Source organism: Phacochoerus africanus, chromosome 14 (assembly GCF_016906955.1).
Source record: "Phacochoerus africanus isolate WHEZ1 chromosome 14, ROS_Pafr_v1, whole genome shotgun sequence".
NCBI lineage: Eukaryota > Metazoa > Chordata > Mammalia > Artiodactyla > Suidae > Phacochoerus > Phacochoerus africanus.
Genome location: NC_062557.1, coordinates 54,841,425 through 54,860,135, shown reverse-complemented (window position 1 = coordinate 54,860,135; position 18,711 = coordinate 54,841,425). Strand labels below are relative to the sequence as shown.

General features: G+C 43.4%; 1 protein-coding gene across 1 annotated transcript; it reads left to right on the top strand.

The window, feature by feature from the left end:
• Positions 1 to 4: 4 nt before the first annotated feature.
• Positions 5 to 18,087, top strand: LOC125115252 (protein SCO1 homolog, mitochondrial). Its single transcript, XM_047759215.1, has 6 exons — positions 5 to 336; positions 1,357 to 1,447; positions 4,267 to 4,464; positions 5,138 to 5,230; positions 10,235 to 10,350; positions 15,404 to 18,087. Exons 1-6 carry the CDS (start codon positions 52 to 54, stop codon positions 15,536 to 15,538), a joined length of 918 nt encoding a protein of 305 aa, XP_047615171.1. The 5' UTR covers positions 5 to 51; the 3' UTR covers positions 15,539 to 18,087.
• The last annotated feature ends 624 nt before the right edge of the window (positions 18,088 to 18,711 follow it).

Here is an 18,711-nt window from a genome sequence, read left to right as displayed (position 1 = left end):
ACGGCGCCGGAAGTCGAGGGCGGGTCAAAGGAGGCGCGGTCTCTCGAGTTCATGGCGGTGCTACTGCTCGCGCGCGGTGGGGTTTTGCGGCCTCCGGGCTGCAAACTTGGGTGTCTCTTTCCCCACGGACTCGGGGTTTACAGCCCGGGGGAGGGGACTGCGAGGGTCCTGCTGGCGCGACTCTGCGCTCGGCCAGTGGAGACATGGCGGCCCTCGGGGCTCGCTAGCCGCTGCCTGGGAAGCCGGCCCCTCAGCACGGAGAGACCGCCACCGCCCGGGTCGTCGGGTCCGGAGCTGAAGGGCAGCAGAGACCCCACGCGCCCCTCGAAGCCCGGGGTGAGTACACACCTGGAGCCTTCCCTGTGCTCCTCGCTGCTGTCAGTCAGCCCTGCGGCCTTCCCTTCTCTCTTGGCCATAACCTCAGAAACCACTCGGCCTGGCCTGGGGTTGCCCTCGACGCAGCTGACTTACTACCCAAGTCCGAGAACCGTCCCGCCTTTTCTTCTGGTGTGGCAGGTGTTGACAGCCTCTCCCCTTGGTTAGATGCCTGGGCTTAGCTTTTAGTTAACTTTTGCGCCAAGAAAAATAAGTTTAAGTTTTTCTTAGGGAGCTCTACCTTAAGTTTTCCATGATTGAGGAGTCAGAGCATTTTTATAATTTCTGCCACTTCACTTCCCTTCAGAGGCTCGGTTTGTATGTTGAAATTGAGCAAAATGAGGGTCGAGGTTGCGTGTCTTTTTTCCTTTGGTTTTTCTCGGGTTCTAATTTTGACCCCCAAAGAACTTAAGAGCCACTACTTTCTAGTGATAGGTAAGAGGCGTGGTTTTTGGAGCTAGGGGAAAGTTAATGAGTTATCTTACTTCTCTCGGGACTTGGGAAAAAAGTACCAAGAAATAATGATGCAGTTTGCAAGAAGTTCCACTTTTAGGTCTCCTCTGCTTTGGCTTTGTTACTGCTGGAAGTCAGAGTTAGGTTAACCTCCCAAATTTATTTGGTTAATTTCCACGTATTCCTAATATCAGCACAAGCAGGTAATTAACTGGTTTTTAAGTCAGAAGTTGGGATATGGGTCACAGGTGGTAACAGTCATGGTCCTTGAGCTTCGGGTTTTTTTTTTTTTTTTCCCTCCATGTGAAAAGAAGTAAGGCCCTTTGTAATTTGTTTGGAGCCCAGGTGAAACTGCATCCAGGGAAACTTTCCATATTTTCTCATCCCGAAGTAACGTGAAACATCCTGCCCATTTAACAGCATCAAGGCCTGTGTGTATTTATATTAAAAACTACTGTCCTAAATTTAGTGTGATTAGATGTTTGCATCTTAACTAGTATTTTTATTTTTGAAATCTGTGCCCAGTAGCCTGTTTCCTGGAAGTCTTTAGCCATCACCTTTGCTATTGGAGGAGCTTTATTGGCTGGAATGAAGTACTTAAAGAAAGAAAAGACAGAGAGTAAGTAGATAGCATCTGGTCAGATCTGAATAAAATCCTTCCTGCCTATGGACTAGCATCTTTTTGTTGTTTTTAGGCTTTTTTTCTTGAAATAATTTTAGATTTACAGAAGAGTTGTAAAAATGACACAGCATTCCCGTATGTCTTTCAGTTGTCTTCTGATGTATTGCTTAGATAACCATGGCTCATGTATCAAAAACTGAAACATTAAAATTCATACAATAGTATTCACTAAACTACAAACTTAGTTTTCACCTGATTTTCCTTTGTCTTATCTGTTCAGGCACCACTGTCTAACAATGTGAAAAGCCTAATTTTGGGCAAATTTGAATATAGGTATTAAGTCCAGAGGGTACAAAGATGACAAAGGTGCAGTTCAGCTTTTGAGGTACACATGACAGTGAAACAGACATAGAAGTAAAGGATTTCACTAGATAAGGTTCCACCGGGCCAGAGGGATGCTCCTGGTGCTCTGAGGTCCAAAAGTAGACTCAGCCCTTCCTGCAGACCACAGAGTATCAGCAGAGGGACAGGCCAGAGAGAGAGAACCTGGTAGGGAGATGCCAGGAACTGCTCTAGATTAACACTTGAAGTGTTTAGAAATTGTTTACAAGAACTTTATATTTTAATGAGTATTTCAGGACTTTTAAGAGTGGTTTTAGAAGTTGTAGCAAATCAAAGTATCACTTAATCTGTTTTGATTCTTTAGAGTTCCTTTAGATGCCATTATACAAAGGACAATGTTTAAATCTGGGAGAATTCATAGGCTTTAGAACCTTAGGAATATGAGATCGATATTGATATATTTAAACATTTCAAGCAGTGTTTTATTGATATTTTCATATTTTAATAAGCAGTTAAGTTCTTTTAGTTTCAAAACTAAAACTGAAAAACTGGTTAAGTAGTGGTAGAGTGAGTTCTAGAAAACCCAAGGTTCTTTTGACCTTAGTTTGTAATTTCACCTTCAATCAATATCAGACATTTTGGAGCGTTCCTGTTGTGGCGCAGCAAAAACGAATCCAACTAGGAACCGTGAGGTTTCAAGTTCGATCCCTGGCCTTGCTCAGTGGGTCAAGGATCCGACATTGCTGTGGTGTAGGCTGGCAGCAACAGCTCCAATTAGACCCCTAGCCTGGGAACCTCCATATGCTGTGGGTATGGCCCTAAAAAGACAAAAGACAAAAAAAAAATTGTTTTTAATTTTTTTAATTAAAAAAAAAGTTTTGTCTTATAAAAACTTGTATTATGGAACAGTATTTAAAATGTTCCTAAATTATTTGAGAGTATTTGCTGACATGCCTCATCATCTCCAAATACGTCACTGTGTTTCTTTCTCCTACAAGCAAGGACATTCTCCAATGTGCCCACAGTGCTACCAGAAAAATCAGAAAATTAATGTCAGTATGTTACTACCGTTCAATCTTCAGACCTTCTTCAGGTTTTGCAACTCAGTGCCTTCTCTTTATAGCAGAAGGATCCACTTGAGAACCACGCCCCACACTGAGTTGTCTGGTCTCTTTCCATCTGTAACAATTTTCAGTCTGCCTGCCTTTCATGACCGTTACAGCTTGGAAGACTATAGGCCAGTTATTTTGTGTAGACTGTCCCTTAGTTTGGGTTCGTATGGTGTTTTCTCATGATGAGGTTGAGGATGCCATCTTCTCGTTGCATCTAGTCAGGTGCCATGTGATTTCACTTTGTCCCAATGCTGATAAAGTTCAGTTTGATCCCTTGATCACTGTCAGGCCTCTCTACTGAAAATGTAATTAATGTGTATTTTGTGATGTACGTTTATATACATAAATACTCTGTGTCTGCATGTAAGTACTCTGTTTCCCATCAAATTCTCAATTCATTTGTTATCAGAATGGGCACGTGATTTCCTATCTAGCCTGTGAGTTGTAATCCATTATTCTTTGCATTTTGACACCCACATTGTCCCAGATTGATTGGTCAGGGGGACCCCCTTCCAGCAGGCTTCTTTTTCTTTTCCAACATGCCTCCAAGATTCCTCAGGTTCTTCCTTCATTCTGGCACAGCATAAGATGTTCTGGTTCATCTGTGCTTTCTCTGTCCCAGCCCTGATATCAGCTGTTTCTCTAAAAAGCCCCCTTTCTTTTGGTGGAGTACGATATTCAGAAGTCAGGACGTGAGCTTATTGCACTTGGATTGTGTCTGCTCCTGGGTCCTCCCAGTGGACAGAGCTAGGAAAGAGATGATCGTATTTATATCTATGCTTATTTCTGTATTTATATGTTTTGAAACCATAAGTTCATACCTTACCTCCCATTTCTTTCAGTACTTAAAGCTTCATTCTAGTTTTAGTTTTCTCTCTTTCCGTTGCTCCAGTTCCTCTTCTGTTTGTAACTCTCTTTGATATAGTTACTAATTTGATCAATCCCCTGTATGTAACTAAGGTCCCGTTACTGCTGTCCTCTCCCCACGCAGCTACCCTCCTCAGCGCACTCAGGCTCAGACACCCACTTCCGGGCCACCCACTTGGACTCAGACATTCTGCTCTGCCGTGCTCCTCCTCCACCCCATCGTGGCCACACCTAAGGGCTAAGGATTGAATTGTTCTGGAAGAGGAAGAAATGTTTCTACCACTTGCTTTTATTATAGTCCTTACTATATATAATAGTATCTTAGTGTTTTGTGCTTATTTCTCTTAAAAGATTTTTTTTTAAACATCTTGAAAAGGGTATTTTCTCCACATTTTGGGCCCTCGGTCATTAGTATGGTATGAACCATAGATCTGGCATTTGAATACCTGTGGTTACACTGACTTTTTTTTTTCTTGGTGTGTGTGTGTGTCTAAGAGCTGGAGAAGGAACGGCAGCGAAGTATTGGAAAACCTTTACTTGGGGGCCCGTTTTCCCTCACGACTCACACCGGAGAGCCCAAAACTGATAAGGACTACCTGGGTCAGTGGGTATTGATTTATTTTGGTTTCACTCACTGCCCTGATATCTGTCCAGAAGAACTAGAAAAGATGATTCAAGTCGTGGATGAAATAGGTAAGAAAGCCATCTCTTATTGTAAAAAGCGTGTGTTTACCTGATGGCCTTAGTGTCACCATGCTTTTCACATTGTAAGTTGGTTGGTGAAAATATAAAGTCTCATTGTCAGGCTTGTTTGTTGCTGTGATTCCTGTGACCTTATGCTCCACCAAGGGAAGCTGGTTTTGATGCTAAATATTAAGAGTGTTTAAAATTTTCAGGCTGGTCTGGGTCTCCCAGAACTGCCCAGCTGGTGTCCCTTTCTTTTGGTCCTTTCCTTCACTGGCTGCCAGTGCCCTTCCCCCAGTGACTGGGAAGTCTGTGGTATAGTCTGTGACGTACATCCTTCCTCAAAGGGGTTGTTCCAGGATATTCCCTCCTTAGCAGTAGTTTACCATGCCCTTGAGAATTGGGGGGGCGGGGGTAGGACCGCACACACATTGGATTGGATCAGGAGACAAGATATCCACGTGATGTGATTCTGAGTAATAGCATGTACGCCCTGGTGCAGGTATTTGATCGGGTGTTTATCTGATCACACCACAGATGTGCGTGGGTCTGCTTTTCCTTTCCAGCATGGACATCCGTGTTACCCTAATACCTTGCTGTAGCATTCCCTACACACTGCTCTAATTGCTGCTTGTCTTTCCCTTTAGAATGGAAATACCAACTAATGAGAACTTTTTTTCAGATAGTATTCCAACGCTGCCAAATTTAACCCCGCTTTTCATCACCATTGACCCAGAGAGGGACACAGAAGAAGCCATCGCAAATTATGTGAAAGGTGTGTTTTGTTCTAATACCTCGCATCTTTTCCAGTGTTTGAAAGATAGGCTCATTTGAACCTTGCAGTGCCTTGTGAGATAGGACAGAGAGTGCTGTCACCAGTTTCGCAGGTGGATAAAAAGAGGCTCAGAATTGTGACTGACTGGTAAGTGAATAAATAAGAAAGAGGTCTCTGAATTCCTGGTGCAGGCAGGGCCCTTTCAGTTTTGTCCCAGAGGAAGGATTGAACTTGGTCTTCATATGTGAACAAAGGAAAGAGAGCCTTGACTTGAGAGGACACATCGCTTCTGATTCCCGCCCAGTACCTCATTCTCCCCTTTGTCAAACTAGGATAAACATACATCCTGAGAGTATGTTCATTGTGAGAGTAAAGAAAATTGGCAAATATAAATATAAACACATTTTGAAGTCATATTACATATTTTATAAATCTAAAATATTTATTTTAGATAAACACACTTATAGCTGTTAATGGGAGAGTTGCATTCAAATATCTCAACATGCAGCTTAAAACCGATTAGAAGATAACTTTTGTAAAGACTGTAAATTATGGTAGAATTAAGGATGAATCTTTAGGTGCTTATGAGCTGGGGCAGTTTGCTTAATTTCTTTAGGTTCAAGTTTCTTTGGCTGCAAATGTGAATAAAAATCTGATCAGATAGGTTTTGTTGTTACACTAATATGTGTGGCACATGGGAGCTTAGAAGTCAGGAATTTGAATTTTAATTATAGTGAAATTGATTTAAGCTACTGGTCAGAAGAACTAATGAATAGTTTCTATTCATTTTCGTTATATGACAGCTTCTAATGCACATTCTCTAAAACTGAGTTATTTTTCAGTGTTATTTAGCACAGGTATTGAGATAGAGTTAATATATAATAAAGAGCACATGTTCAAAGTGCATAGGTTGTTACCTTTTGTCAGGTGTATGTACTCGTGAAAGCATCACCACAGTCCAAGAGTGAACATTCAAATCACCCCCTGCGCTTTCCTTGTGTCCCCACTAATCTCTCTCCTGTTCTCCCTCCCCTGCCCCCACTTCCTGTCTCCAGGCAACTGTTGATCTGCTTTCTGTCAATATAGAGTAATTTGCATATAGTGGAAGCTTATGTAAATGGAATTATACAGCATGTTCTCTCTCTCTCTCTCCTTTGGCTTCTCTCCAGGCATGTGGAAGTTCCTGGACCAGGTATTGATTCAGAGCCACAGCAGTGATAACACTGGATCCTTAACCCACTCAGCCACCAGGGAACTCTGTTCTTTTTTTTGAAAGGCGTCCATCAGTGTAATTACGTCGTGGTACAGCCACATTGCAGCATGTGTCTATAGCTCATTTTTCATTCCTGAGTAGTATCCCATTGATGGGCATTGGAGTTATTTTCAATCTATTACCAGTAAAGCTGAGAAGAGCACTCATGTACACATCTTGGTATGGACACATGATCCTATGGTAGGAGTGGAGCGGCTGGGTCATGTTATAGGTGAATGTTTAACTTTTTAAGAAACTGACAGACTTTTTTCTAAAGTCATGCATTTTTACATTCCCACCAGCCGTATATGAGGGCTTCAGTAACTCCACATCCTTTCTGCAATTAATAGGGTCAGTATTTCTAATTTTCACCATTTCAGTAGGTGTTTAGTGGTTTTCATTGTGCTTTTCATATGCATTTCCCTCATGACTTTTTTTAGGGCTGCAAATGCAGCATATGGAAGTTCCCAGGTTAGGGGTTTAATCGAAGCTGCAGCTGCCAGCCTACACCAAAGCCACAGCCATGCAAGATCTGAGCCTCGTCTGTGACCTACAGCTCATGTCAATGCTGGATCCTTAACGCGGTGAGTGAGGCCAGGGGTCAAGCCCGCATCCTCATGGATCCTAGTGGGGTTCGTTACTGCTGAGCCATGACGGGAACTCCCTCCCACAGACTCTTAATGGCATCTTTGCATTCCGTTATTTGCCACCTGTGTGTCTTCTTTGGTAGTGTCTCTTGACATCTTTTGCCCATTTTTATGGGGCAGTTTGTTTTATTTTTTACTTATTTGCTTATATTCCTGATACAAGTCTTTTATCAGGCATATGATTTGCAGATATTTTCTCCCAGTCTGTGGCTTTTCATGTCAGCCATGCCTTTTGAAGAGCAGTTTTCCATTTTAATAAAGATCAGTTGATTAGCTTTTTCTTTTATAGATAATTTGTTTCAATATGAGAAATCTTTGCCTAATCCAGGGTTACAAAGGTTTATTTTCTCATTGAAGTTTTCGATTTTTTATTATTTAAACAATTTATGTCCACAGTGCAGGTTTGTCAGAAATTTGGGCAACAGCATAGTTAATTGCTAAAGCGGTGGAAAAAAAAAAAAAAAAGCAAGAGAGCTCCTGCTGAGCCACAGTTAAGAACCCATCATAGTGTCCATGAAGATGCAGGTTCCATCCCTGGCCTTGCTCAGTGGGTTCAGGATCCGGCATTGACATGAGCTGTGGTGTAGGTCACAGACGTGGCTCAGATCCTGTTTCGCTGTGCCTGTAGTGTAGGCTGGCAGCTGCAGCTTCGATTAAACCCCTAGCCTGGGAACTTTCACATGCCACAGATGTGGCCCTAAAAAGCAAAAAATAAAATAAATAAAATTAAATGTGTGTCAGAATTCCCTGGTGGCCTTGCAGTTAGGAATTCTGCATTGTCACTGCTCTGGCTTGGGATCAATCCTTGCCCAGGAACTTCCACGTGCCAAGGGTGCTGCTAAAAAATAATAATAATAATAAATACGTAGTCGTACTGGCAGTTATTTATTATCACATATCAAGCAAACCATAAATATCCCCAAATGAGTTATCATCTGTGTGGCCACACCTAATGGAAATACCAAAACCTTATGGTAATATTCTTCCACAGCACATACATATCATGGTTGATGATGTGATCATTTCTAGTTGCATTTGGGTTTTTTTTTTTTTTTTCCCACTGTACAGCAAGGGGGTCAGGTTATCCTTACATGTATACATTAAAATTACATTTTTCCCCCAGCCTTTCTTCTGTTGCAACATGAGTATCTAGACAAAGTTCTCAGTGCTATTCAGCAGGATCTCCTTGTAAATCTATTCTAAGTTGTGTCTGAAAAGCCCAAACTCCCGATCCCTCCCACTCCCTCCCCCTCCCATCAGGCAGCCACAAGTCTCTTCTCCAAGTCCATGATTTTCTTTTCTGAGGAGATGTTCATTTGTGCTGGATATTAGATTCCAGTTATAAGTGATATCATATGGTATTTGTCTTTGTCTTTCTGGCTCATTTCACTCAGGATGAGATTCTCTAGCTCCATCCATGTTGCTGCAAATGGCATTATGTCATTCTTTTTTATGGCTGAGTAGTATTCCATTGTGTATATATACCACATCTTCCGAATCCAATCCTCTGTCGATGGACATTTGGGTTGTTTCCATGTCTTGGCTATTGTGAATAGTGCTGCAATGAACATGCGGGTGCACGTGTCTCTTTTAAGTAGAGTTTTGTCCGGATAGATGCCCAAGAGTGGGATTGCAGGGTCATATGGAAGTTCTATGTATAGATTTCTAAGGTATCTCCAAACTGTTCTCCATAGTGGCTGTACCAGTTTACATTCGCATTTGGGGGGATTTTAAAATATTTAAGTTGGTATGTAGAAAATTACTGCAATTTGAACAACTTTTTTAAAAGATTTGGATGTGCCCTAATGCAGACTTCACTCACCTTCTCTTCATTTATTCATGGAGTGGGAAAGTAAAGCCATTTTGCTTTTTCAGTGTCTGAGCAGTTTTTCAGTTTGGAATGAATTAGTCCAAGGAATGAAAACAGGCTTCTACCTTTGGAAGAAGGTACTGCTGTTAAATGATGGACTCTCAGCTTCGTAGTCTGATGAATCCACATGTTTCAAGTTGACTTTCTCCAGCTCACATAAATTCCAGAAACTTAACAGCAAGTGCATGCTGTGGGATTATGTGCTGGAAAATGAGATAACAAATGTCTTGGCCTGGTATGAATTAATCGTCAGCAAACTTCGCATACGATACAATGGAAAACTTAACGGTTAATTCAGGATAATATCTTTAAACTTTAGCATATCGGAGTTCCCGTCGTGGCGCAGTGGTTAATGAATCCGACTAGGAACCATGAGGTTTCGGGTTCGGTCCCTGCCCTTGCTCAGTGGGTTAACGATCCGGCGTTGCCGTGAGCTGTGGTATAAGTTGCAGACGCGGCTCAGATCCTCCGTTGCTGTGGCTCTGGCATAGGCTGGTGGCTACAGCTCCAATTCGACCCCTAGCCTGGTAACCTCCATATGCCACGGCAGCGGCCCAAGAAATAGCAAAAAAAAAAACCCATAAATTTTAGCATATCTCGGAACTACATCTAAGTATTTTAAAACAACTAAATTAGCAATAAATGTGATTTAAACAATTAGAATATATTCCCTTCCGCTCTTACAGATAAGATAGTCATGAAAGGATTTGACTTACTATTATAAAGGACCGGCTTTTGGTTTCATTGCCCTTCTCTATTAATATCCTATTTTCAGTTTCATTGATTTCTGCTCTGATTCTTTTCTTCTGAGTGCTTTGGATTTAACTGCTCTCTTTCTAGATCCTAGGGTAGAAGCTTAATTGATTTTATACCCTCTTTTCTACTATATGCATTCAATAAGGTGTGTTTCCATTTTTATTCAAAATACTTTTAAAATTTCTCTTGAGATTTCTTCTTTGACTCATTTAGAATTGTGTTTAATTTCAATGTGTTCTGAGACTTTCCAGATATCTTTTTGCTATTGATTTCTAGTTTAATTCCAGTGTGATCTACCTTGATGAATGTAGCATCTAATGTTACAGAGTAGAATTTCCTTTGAAACATGAAGAAATGTTTAGGAACTCCCAGGAAGAAAGTGACAGTAGGGCTGCTTTATAACCAATACTGTTCTTTGAAGTAGGAATGGTTGTTTTCTTGCTTTTTCTTTTTCATTGTCTTTCTCTTTTTTTATTTAGAATTTTCTCCCAAGCTGATTGGCTTGACTGGCACAAAAGAAGCGATTGATCAGGTGGCCAGAGCATTCAGAGTGTACTACAGCCCTGGCCCCAAGGATGAAGACGAGGACTACATAGTAAGTAAAGGCCCAGCTTTCAACCCCTGGGCTGGCTCCCAGGTCCCAGATACTCATCTGGCTTTATTTATTTATTTATTTATTTTTGTCTTTTTGCTATTTCTTTGGGCCGCTCCTGCGGCATATGGAGGTTCCCAGGCTAGGGGTCGAATCAGAGCTGTAGCTGCCAGCCTACGCCAGAGCCACAGCAACGCGGGATCCGAGCCGCGTCTGCAACCTACACCACAGCTCACGGCAACGCCGGATCGTTAACCCACTGAGCAAGGGCAGGGACCGAACCCGCAACCTCATGGTTCCTAGTCGGATTCGTTAACCACTGCGCCACGACGGGAACTCCTGGGTTTAAAAATGAAATGTAATGACAAGGAAAGGTAATCTGAGATTACAGCAGATACCTAAGAATTATGGGTGTTTGAAAGGATGGTAGAAGTGTGTATATATATATTTATTTTGAGGATGGTTATATTCTCATAGTTTAATTATGAACTGCATTTCTGGGTTGAATGAAGAATTCTGAAAAGCAAGAGAAAAAGCCATAGGCAGGTTGATTTTCTGTAAGGTTTCCTTTCATATCAGCTGTATGCATCTCCATAATTTTGTGTTTAGGTGAATTTGCAGCTGTTGTGTTCTTCATAATTAGGAGTTTAACACAGGCGTGTTAATGTTGAAGAGCAGTTTCTGTTGGGCTGTTCTTCTGGAGCTCTTACGTGAAAGAGCCGTCCTCGCGTCCAGCACTGCCCCGGGGTCCCAGGCTCGTGCCCATGTCACCTTGGTCCTCCTCTTGGCAGTGGTTTCACAGTGAAGCTCCAGCAAAGGGAGTGAGCACTGCCCCTACCCACCCTGTGTCCTCAATATGGACAGTTTTTCCTATCGCATGAGGAGTTGGCATTATATTGTTTCAGGTTTTTTACCTCAGTTGTCATGCTCTAATTTCTTTATATTGGTTGGACAAAATGATTCAACAGTCATAAGAGCTTTTCCAACCGCAAAGCTGGTTTTGAGGAAAGAAAGCGTGTCAGGACCCCTGAGTCGTTGATCCACCAGCAGTGCCTCCCCTGCTCCTAACCAACCCCACCCCACCCCAGGAGTGATGTGCAGAGGGGCCGTCTCACTGTGGTGCTTTGTCTCTGTGGCCCACTGTGGCTTCCCCATCGCCTTTGAACCTGGAGCACATCGTGTGCCACTGTAGCCTTTGGTGTACATTAAAAACAGGTTTCTGGTCCCTTTGCCTCAAGCCCATATGGTAATCCTGGTTTGAAGTTCTGTTGCCTCACAGACTTAGGGGAACTTGAGTTCATGGGAGCAGAAAACAAGAAATAACAGCATTTTTCTTTTGACCCTAAGTTTAAGGAAAGTCGAGGGACCCTGTTTTGGTTTCCTTTGGTAGCACCAGCAGTGTGAGAAGAATGAAGGAGGGCAGAGGGGAGCAGAGAGGGAGCCATGGAAAAGAAGACCTTTTCAGACTTCGTGACTTTTCGATAAATGAGAGTCGTATTGACTGGTTTTGAGTTCAACTTATAGTGGGAGCAGTCAAGGTAGTCTGACTTCCAGTGCTGACTAGTTTTATTAACTGGTTTAAATACATACAAATGTAAACTAGGCAACGCTTTTTAGTCTTGTGTATATAGCTCCTAATTCTAAAATTAAGATAAATTTTACAGATCAGACCAAACAACCTATAAAACTCTATTAAGACATTGTTTTAACATAACAAGAAATAATTTGCTGAAACCAAGGCAGTGCTCACCACAAAGACTGTGACTTGGGTCAGACAGCTCTCAGATACTGGACTCTGCAATCAGCTGCCACACTTGGGGTTTCTATTTAAGATACTTTGAAACTTTTTGATTGTGTAGCCTGTGTGGACTGATTGGTCCTGGCTCCACAAGAATGTATCTTTTTCTTGTCTGATCTTAACCAGTAGTGTTCAGCTAGGTATCAGTGAGCTTATAAACAAAAAATCAAACACAATTTTGGGTATTTTAGATTGGTACTCGGAAGGTAGTCATGCAAATAATATGGAATGTGGATATAAATTTTTTTAATCTTAAAGATTAAAATGTAAATATTTAAGTCTTATGGGGATTCCTTAGACCTTCCATCCAGACCCCATTTTGAGAAGTACTGGTCTAAGGCTGGAAGAATGATGTTTTGATGAGTCAGTTGACTGATACGCATTTGCTAAATCAACCAGCAGGGGGAGACACTCTCCAGCTTCTGATTTCTGTCCCTTGAGGTCGCAGACTTTGATCCACAAGATGGTATGGGAAGCTTTTCTTACCACTTAAGGACATGCAGAGAGTGAGGGAGTACTTGAAAGATGGAGATGTAAAGGAATGAGGTTTTCTTAACCTCAAGCAATAAGCAACAAAAGCGAGCATCTGGCTTTGAGTACTAGTGGCGTCTGCAGACCTGTCCTATATGTAACCCGGGCATGCCACACATTTAAGATTCCACCGAAAGCTAAATATGCATATCATTGCATTGTATGTATAAGATTACAGTATTTTCTAAGTATTAATTAGTAAACACTTTTTTTTTTTTGGTCTTTTTGCTATTTCTTTGGGCCGCTCCCGCGGTATATGGAGGTTCCCAGGCTAGGGGTCGAATCGGAGCTGTGGCCGCCAGCCTACGCCAGAGCCACAGCAGCACAGGATCCGAGCCTCGTCTGTGACCTACACCACAGCTCACGGCAACACCGGATCCTTAAAACACTGAGCAAGGGCAGGGATGGAACCCGCAACCTCATGGTTCCTAGTCGGATTCGTTAACTACTGCGCCACCACAGGAGCTCCCAGATGTTCAGTTTTACTCATAATAAAAGAAATGTGAATTGTATAACGTGATACCATTTTGCACCTGGCCAAATACATTGTCAAAATCTAATTTAGGAAAAGAAAAAATACTATAGTGTTGGAGTGAATTTGGAACAGCTGGCACTTTCATGCATTGTTGATTGGAATTAAGCTGATATGCCTCTTCAGAGGCCTTTGTCAATATCATCACTATTAAAAGTGGAATACATTTTAGGTTGGAGACTCCAATGGAGCAATTACTCTGCAGGTATAACCTACAGCATTGTTTGTTAAAAGACTGAAAGCCAGGCAGCTGTTTTTTAAAAGGCTACTATATATGTACTGATAAAAAATAGTGTCCGATATATTGCTAAGTGAGAAAACAAGTCCAGTGTGTTGTTACTTCTGTGTAAAAAGAAACAGGTAGATGTAGACACATGACTTACTGCAAAGGGTTTCTCTGGAAGGCTACGGAAGAAACTGGGGGCAGTGGTACCCTCTGAGGACTGGGGGTCCCTGGGAGTCTGGAAGGAGTGGAGACTTCATTACATTAGTCTACTCTGTATTCTTTCATTCTTTTTTACATGCACACATCATCTTTTCAAAAAATAAAAGTTACAAATATATGTATGTACGTATGTATATGTACAAACGAGCATGTTAGAAACACTGCCCGTTGCTCCCCAGCATTCCCAGTGTGGGCGGCAGCAGCGCAGTGGTGTGAAAAGGTTGTGGGCTTTGAAAGGTGGCAGGTCTAGGTTCTCCGAGTGCTCTGGCGCTTCCTAAGTACGTAACTTGCCCTCGAGCTGGTTTGTCGTTTGCACAGGAGTATGATACCTGTCTCCTGGGTTGAGACGACTTGTGAACGAGCTTGTCAGTGAATACGCATTTCCTTTCCTAGGAACTACTAGAACTTTACATTAGAAACAGAGGGCAGTGTGCTCAGCAATCACCGACCACTGACAAGTTTGACGGTTTGCATAGAGCAGCATTTTCATTATGTGTTAGAAGGTGATTTAGAAGAAGAACTCATGAATTAAGCCCAACACACACTGAAATTCTGTTTTTTATGGAGGAAAGAGAACAGAAAGAATAGGGAAAAAGAAATTGGGAGAAAGGAGGTGTAAGCTACAGAGTAAGGCTTGAAGAGATCTGACTGTGTACCCGACGTTCAGAGAAACGCAGGTCCGCTTTGCTCCTGCAGCGAATTGCTCTCAGGCCCCTGAACCCACCAGCTGTCTGAGCTCTGGGTCTGCATTCTTTCCTTATGTGAGAAGGCACGCGGCTCTTGGATTTGCTGTCTCTCTCTGTGTATAAAGGCACCATAACCTCGCAGACACGCCATGTGTGTGGGGTATATTTGGGGATGTCTCCAGTTTGGTATGTGTGCACATTCCTGTCTTTCTGTCTTGCCAGATAGCAATCAAGCCTGGCATACATTCTAAGGATTCTAAGTGCCACGTCTTATGCTCATTTGAAATTGGATTTGTGGAAGCACGTAACTAAAAAAACTGAGGACTGATCTAAACCTTAGGTCAAGCTGGGAACATTTTAACAACTTTGCCAGGAAAGTGAATAGTGGATTTAAGGGGACTCCTTGGAGATGGAGCTTGCAGGGGATTCGTTTCAGGTGGGGATGCTCAGAATCGTGTGAACGTTTCCTAGGGGAGATCACTTGTTTTCATGTTTCCATTTAAATCCCGTCAGGGCTAAGTACTGTGTTAAACATGATACATCTAGTGCTCAGTATTCTGGTTTCTCTCATGGTAAGCAGAATTTAGGCCATTGGATCGTAACTGTTTCTTCCTAAAACATAAAAGAATATCCCCAAGAGCCTAATTTCTCACCAACACTTTTAATCCCATGTGCTATCTCTTTATGATAAATGTAAGCTCTTCCCAAGCAGGCATTGCTAGTCCATAATCGCCGGCTGTTTCATGAAGGCCGGCAGCAGCCTTTTCTTAGACGTGCCTTCTCAGAAGTTGTGTGGGTGAGTGTGAAGACTGAACCAAAAGAATAGCAGGTTCTAGTTGTAGCTGATGTTGTCAAGCAGCAGTCAGGCCACACTTCCAGAACACAAAAGATTTTAGATTAACTTGCCTTCGTGAACTTACTGTTGTAGACTTGGGCTCGCTCGTCAGTGGTAGATGCTACACAGGTTACTTACCAGTCACGTGAAGTCTCATCCTGCAGCATTTATTCAGTAAAATAAGCAGCTTATTTTGGTGACCTTTTGTCATTTCCCCTTTTCTCTGCAGGTGGATCATACAATCATAATGTACTTGATTGGACCAGATGGTGAGTTTATAGATTATTTTGGCCAGAACAAGAAGAATGGAGAAATAGCTGGTTCAATTGCTGCGCACATGAGGAATCACAGGAAGAAGAGCTAGCCAACGCAGCGGGCTGTGCCGCGTTCTCCTGCTGGAGAGGACAGCAGCCTCGTCTCCCGGAGGAGCCCATACAGTTGTGTATATTATACGTGCAGCCTGCAGAATGGCCTGCAGACCGGGAGACTATCTGCATTTTGGACAAGGCCTGTTACCCTTGGGTTCAGCCAGGATGGATTTTTGGAACCAAAAAGACTACATCCAGAAATCTCCCAGATAATCACCTGGGGAGCAGAGGACCAAGTTGCCATGAAGCCAGCAGAGTGGACCTCAGGGGAGGAAGGAGCCAGAAAAGGCACAGCCAGGGCGTCTCCCCACGTGAGCAGGGCTCTCTGGTCAGCTTGCTGCCTCTCCCATGTCTTGGACCCCTACTCAGGTTGTGCTGAATTCCCAGGAAGAGTGTAACTTCCATAGTGCCCTTGGCTTTGCTCTTCAAGCTCTTGGTGGCTGATAACGAATTACGCTCTCTGACATTCATAGTTGATCTTTATGCTTGAAAGCATTAGCACAGTCTTCCTTGTTAATGAAAATCACTGTCAGGTTTGCATTGCGTCCCCTTGTCAGCTGGCACTGATTTTACTCAGGAAGAGGAAACCTAGTTCTGGGGCAGACCGTTAGGTTGGTTTCCCTTGGGGTCCTTCGTGTGATTTTTGTCTAAGTGATGGCTTTCAGGGATCTGCCAAGTGGGTGTAAGGATACGGATGATTGTCCTGGGTCTGAAATAAAGGTGTGCTTAGTTTTGCAGCTTGGACAAGCATGACCTTTCTCATGGGTGCGTAGATGGCAGCACACAGCTGTCAGGGCTGAGACCCTCGGACTTGGGGCAGATAGGTGGGTACCTGTTGAAGTGCAGGTTCCTGGGCCCAGAGCTGGGGACGGATGCAGAGCCCTGCGGTGGCTGTGGGACCAGGCCTCAAGAGACAAACAGTCTCTTGAGGGGTGGAGGGTGGATTGGATCTGGGTGTGTGAGGACGTGGCTCATCTTCTGGTGAGTCGGCCTGCCTGGTGCTGGCACAAGACATCCGGGAAGCCGCTGGCTTTGCTTCTGAATCTAACCTCCCTGGTGTCTGGGCTTGACTGGCAGCCGCCCTTCTCCACCCCAAGCCGCCGCAGAGCCTCGGAGTGTCTCAGACTCGGGCTCTCCTTGCCCATCACTCTGTTCCCCGTGCACATGACACGGCACCGCCTTTGGTTTTCAAACTCTCTTCTCAGTGCTTTGGATAAATCTACTGCAGATGATTCTCAAGGTATGTGAAGAAGAAAAACCCAAAGGCTAGCAATTCTGGGCTGTACTGCATCCGCTCAATTCACATACTCCTGGACATTCTAACCCCCGTGCCTCGGAATGTGGCCTTACCTGGAGATAGAGTGTCTAAAAGGGTGACGGAGCTAAAATGAGGCCTTTAGGGTGGGCCCTCATCCAGCAAGCCTGGTGTTCTTAGACAAGGCGATTGGGACACAGGCAGAGAAGACCATGTGAAGCCATGGAGAGAGGCCTCCAAAAGCAGGCCCGATGGCACCCTGATCGGGGGTTTCTCCCCAGAGCTGAGAGTAAAGGTCCTCCATTGGAGCCAGGGCTGTGGAGCTCCACTGCAGCACCCTGGCAGCCTCCTGCCGTGCCAGTCTCCTTTCAGGCCCGTTAATTAAAAGCACAGGATTTGGTTGATAAAAACGTCAGCTCGGGTTGGCATGGAATGGCTTTTCTAGGAACCTTGTCAAGAAGATGAGGAACTTAATGGAAGACTAGTTTCTTGTTTGAAAGAAGATCTAAGTATAAAATGCCAGGCATTTAAAAAGAGGGTCTGTTTTAAGCCATGAAACATTTGTGTGGATCACTTTGCAGCAGCTTTGCTCCAGAGAAAATTCAGCCTTCATTCTCAGCTGTTGCAGGTTAGAGCTTGTGTCGTGATCCAAAAAAGGAACAAAAGCTTTTGAAGAAAGCTTTTATTTGCTCTTCATTCCAGTGTCAAGCTTAAAGGCTTAGAAGCAGAGAAAGGGACCTCGGAGATGACATCCAAGTCTCTCTACCCACGAGAAGAGAGTCCCAAAGATAGGTATTGACTGCACTTCTGAACCCAGACTAGTCCCAATTGCTAGTCAGGTCCCTGCCTGTCCCGCTGCTGTGGGAGTTCATGGTGGCCTTGTGGATTCGGATAGGACAACAGGCACAACTCAGCTGAATCATGGGAGATTTAAATCAAGGCTGCCTTTCACACAGTCGTCCGCAGACCATGAACTGGGTGGATTACATGTTATGCTGGACTCTTCAGTGAGATTAATATTTTAAGAAAAGGCACTTACTTGAAAATTATAAGAATGCTGACCACGCAGCAGGCACAGAAGTATTTACTGCATCCGGCTGTCCATGAGGCAGCTGGTAACTTCAAGTGCAAGAGCTGAGATTCACTGAATACCAGTAAGATGCCTGTGTGGGTTGGGCAGCTAATGGGAACCCAGTAAATGATTTGAAATTGTGAATGTATCTGCATAAGATATATAAAAGCATCTTTTATTGTTTTTAAATGTAAGGATAAAAGAAATTTTTCTAATCACCCCTACTGAGCCAAATGACTTTTTTTTTGCATATAGCACAACTTAAAAGTGTGTGAGTGTGTGTGTGTGAGAGAGAGAGCGCACGCACTACCTTTAAAAGAGCAGGACCCACCCTATCATTGTCCATCCACTGAGCATAAACATTCATCCATGAAGATGTGGGTTAGATACCTGGCCTCACCTAGTGCATTAAGGATCTGGCATGGCTGCCTGTGGCGAAGGAGTGGGCGGGCAGGTGCAACTCCAATTCAACCCTAGCCTGGGAACCTCCATACACCTTGGGTGCAGTCCTAACAAGACAAAATAAACAAAATCCAAAGAAGGTGTCTTCTACTTTTCTGTACACCCAACTTCCTCCACTTAGGGTATACCTATGGGAGAAGTACCAATAAACTAAGTTTGAAAGGTGGTATTTGGGACACATGGCTACAGACGTTAGCTCGTCGGGTTCTTAACCCACTGAACCACAGTGGGCATTCCAAAAGAAGACGTTTTAAAATCCGCCGTTGTTCCACCACCAGGAAACTGTTTGGATGCATTTTCTTAGAATCTTCAACATTTTTCTTCTACCAGAATCCACCCGTGTGTTCCTTTAAAAAAAATTAGGCATGGCAGGTGAAACC

What these genes read in the sequence shown, in the direction of transcription:
- LOC125115252 (XM_047759215.1), top strand. Translation starts at nt 52, where the DNA reads ATGGCGGTGCTACTGCTCGCGCGCGGTGGGGTTTTGCGGCCTCCGGGC. An exon ending in CATCGCAAATTATGTGAAAG is followed by an intron (nt 5,231 to 10,234) that starts GTGTGTTTTGTT and finishes TTTTTTATTTAG; the next exon opens with AATTTTCTCCCAAGCTGATT. An exon ending in ATGAAGACGAGGACTACATA is followed by an intron (nt 10,351 to 15,403) that starts GTAAGTAAAGGC and finishes TTTTCTCTGCAG; the next exon opens with GTGGATCATACAATCATAAT.